Below are 3,480 nucleotides of genomic sequence, written 5' to 3' on the forward strand. Positions count from 1 at the left end.
ACCCAAAAATGTATGTTTTACACACACACACACACACACACACACACACACACACACACACACACACACACACACACACACACACACACACACACAAACAAACACACACACACTTCTAATTGATTCTCGGGGAAGAACCATTTAAAACAAAGGACACGACAGCCCAGATGTCAATCCTTTTCATTTTCCTATTTCTTTTTCGATCGCATTCAAGAATTCTCTCCCCCACCTTACCCTCTCGTCTTCTTCGTAAATTTTTATTAATTCCTACGACCTGCATGTGGTTCATATCCACACTCAATCGACCCACACACATACAAAATTAAAGAAGAAGAGGATTCATATAGGCAATTCATATCTCCTCTTCCTTTTTCCCTCCACACCCTCCTCCTTCCTCCTCCTACCCTCCCCTACAACCTACTCTCACCACCCCTCCCACCTCCCCCAATCACCCTACAACCTAACCCCTTCTTCCCTCGTTACCTTCCCCACTATACAGCCTATCAAAACACCATTCCAATCCTCACATTCGCCATAAACCTATATGCACAACCCCACCACCTCACTTACTACTTTCCAGCATACCCTACTCCCTAGCCACCCCTTACAATTACCCTACAACCTATCCTACCTATCTTCTCACCCCTATCACTCCCTATTATCCATCCCCAAAGTCTCCCTTCTACACATTACCTCCTCCTTCTCCCTCATCACATTTCACGTTTCTCTATAACATACTCCCTAAGATACTTCCTTCATACTTCTCCTACTCCCTTTCCACTCCTCCAAGTCTGTCTTCTAGCCCTACTCTTATCGTCCTCTCGTGTAGCCGTTGTAAAGCTAGACAACACGCCACAATCAACCATCATCAAGCCTTCTCTATTTCAATGCGAGGGGCACAAACAGCGTCCCATCTTCATCCCACCGTCACCTATTCAAATCAACCAAAAATACCCCCCCCCAAAAAAAAAAAAAAAAAAAAAATTAAAGAAAAAAATATTCGAAATTAAAATCAGACCTGACTACTCGGCCCTTGAGAAATCCTCCACTTCTTATGAGGGCAATTGTCCGTGCTCCGAGTGCCTTTGTTCCTAGTTCACTTTTAATCATAACAGTTTTTCAAGGTGCCGTGGATGTAATTGTGTTCTCTCCCGGTGTAAATTCGCCGCGACCAACGGAGCACAATGCGCTCTTTCGAAAGGGAACTCTCGATGAGTTTTGCAATAGATGTGCGTGCGTGTGTGTGTGTGTGTGTGTGTGTGTGTGTGTGTGTGTGTGTGTGTGTGTGTGTGTGTGTGTGTGTGTGTGTGTCGCATACATTCTACACATCAGCGTCTACACAAGCAAAAACATACATATGGACCGAGCTTCAGAAATACACATACATATACATACCAATGCACATCCTTACTGTTGAACACACTCACGAAAGAGAACTTATGGACGCGCGTACGCACGCACGCACACATGCACACACGCACACACACACACAGGATGACTGTCATTCTTCCATCTTTTGGTGTACCTCTGTCTTACATTTGAATGCGGTAAATACAACGCAATGTTATCAGCAACAATACTTCTCTATTGTTACTGAAACTTCTTTTCTTCATCTTAAACTTTTGTCGAAATATCTTCTTCCCCTTCTCCATCACTCTTCCCAACAATCGTCCAAACTACCTCGAGCCTCCCCACCCATCTCACCCTTGATAACGTATACTACTTAAGAAGAACGTCTACTTGTCATCGACAAGTGCGACAACTTACCTCGCGTTTTTTCCGTGCCCTTCTCCACCACCGCCACCATCTCCAACACCTTCACCAACACATTGTGGCGCGGTCAGCACTATATGCAACACTGCAATGAAGCTTGAGAGAGCAGGATTTCATCACAAACTACGTCAGCATGCATACAACTGGGTCGTTATTGCTACAACCTTCAACAACACCAAGCTGTTCCTCGTCCTGAGGACTACGGCACCTCCATGCTCATGATTATTAACCCATGCTCTCAGGAAGTCTAAAAGGGCATCATGCATGCATAACTTAAGCATAAGGAAACTCATACTGTGCATAGCGTGGTTATGGATTGGGGGGGGGGAGGAATGGGAAGACAGGGGAAGGGAGGAGGGGGGAAGAGGGGGGCGGGAAGGCATATACTGGCAACATGCGGTCTCATTATGGTGTAGGGGGGGTAAGGGGGAATGGGGAGCACTGTATGTATGCACTGGGAAAGTCTAACAGACCCTAATGCCTTGGGACGAAGGGTGTAATGGGTTGTTATCGCAATTATGTCTCTGATTGCAATCTAACTCATTGCTGCTTCATATCCCATGAGTGTCCCTAACGAATAAATCATTCCCAGATGGCGAGCCAGATGGTGTCTGACTTCACCATCTTCTAAGATGGTCTAGATACTGAGGGGTCTTCAAGCCTATCTAGCATAACTGTCACAATTCTTTCAGAAGACTGAGAGGTCCTGTGGTCCTAGAACTTCATGAGATATGGACTTCCAGAGGTTAAAGCTTCCAGGGGCTCTTGGGCATAACCTGAAGTATCATGAAACCTTCAGAACTCCTGAAGCCCTAATATTTCATGAAACCTTGAGGATTCGTAAAGCCTATTGTCATTTCTTTTGGGACTTCCTGAACCCTAAGGCTCACAAGGCTTCCTAAAGTTCAAAGGCTTCAACATAGCCCCTATGTTAAGTTGATTTATCACTGTTTCAAAAAAACCATTTTAGTGATTCTAACTATACTAACACGGGAGTCTACTCTATCGAGCCTATGCGTGTCACTAGATGAACTAGTCTAACGTAGAATTATGGAACAGATCACTAATTAGTGACATTTCCAAACAACTAATCCACCCGTCGGTATAGGGTCTCGACCTCGGACCCAGAGATTACCAGACGGGGCGTCCTACGCTGGGGTCCCGAGTTCGAAACCCTATCACTCTGGGTGTATGTTATCACATTGTACTTCCTAGTGTTAATGCACCACGACTGCAAGCCACATTTATGAGTCCCTCTATTTCTATGCCGATCTATTAGAGCGTCTAACTGCAGCAGCAACCAAAGCAATACGAAAGACAAATACTCAGATACCATATCCGGAGCATCTCGCCGTCTCTGAAAAGATATACCATCATTGAAATGCGGAGCTGTGGAGAGGGGTGAGGGAAGGGCAGAGAGAAGGGGGAGAGGGGGAGAGGGGGAGAGGGGGAGGGGGGGAGGGGAGGGGGAAGGGAGAGAGGGGAAAGGGAGAGAGGGGGAGGGGGGAAAGGGAGAGAGGGGGAGGGGGAAAGGGAGAGGGGGAAAGGGAGAGGGGGAGAGGGGGGAGAGGGGGAGGGGGAAGGGAAGAGACGAGGGGGAGGGGGAAGGGAAGAGACGAGAGAGAGGGGAGAGGGAGGAGAGGTGGGAGATGGGAAGTGAAGAAGTTTCTGTTTCTATTACAGCTGCTACATAGGTAGCTGGTACCT

The 3,480-nt window shown here is 46.8% G+C and overlaps 1 protein-coding gene across 10 annotated transcripts in view; it reads right to left on the minus strand.

The window, feature by feature from the left end:
• The window catches only part of LOC143019565 (uncharacterized), a 679,507-nt gene extending 676,376 nt beyond the window's left edge, over window positions 1-3,131 (minus strand). For 5 of the 10 annotated variants that reach the window (XM_076175319.1, XM_076175322.1, XM_076175316.1 and 2 more), the window contains exon 1: window positions 3,107-3,131. In XM_076175319.1, the coding sequence (XP_076031434.1) occupies window positions 3,107-3,109 (3 nt within the window). In that variant the 5' untranslated portion in view covers window positions 3,110-3,131. Of the gene's footprint in view, window positions 1-1,767; window positions 1,793-3,106 lie in introns of those variants that run through there. The other 5 variants (XM_076175325.1, XM_076175321.1, XM_076175324.1 and 2 more) reach the window with 2 other exon arrangements.
• Window positions 3,132-3,480: the final 349 nt, after the last annotated feature.

Source organism: Oratosquilla oratoria, chromosome 37 (assembly GCF_046742065.1).
Source record: "Oratosquilla oratoria isolate Oo_2021 chromosome 37, ASM4674206v1, whole genome shotgun sequence".
Lineage (NCBI taxonomy): Eukaryota > Metazoa > Arthropoda > Malacostraca > Stomatopoda > Squillidae > Oratosquilla > Oratosquilla oratoria.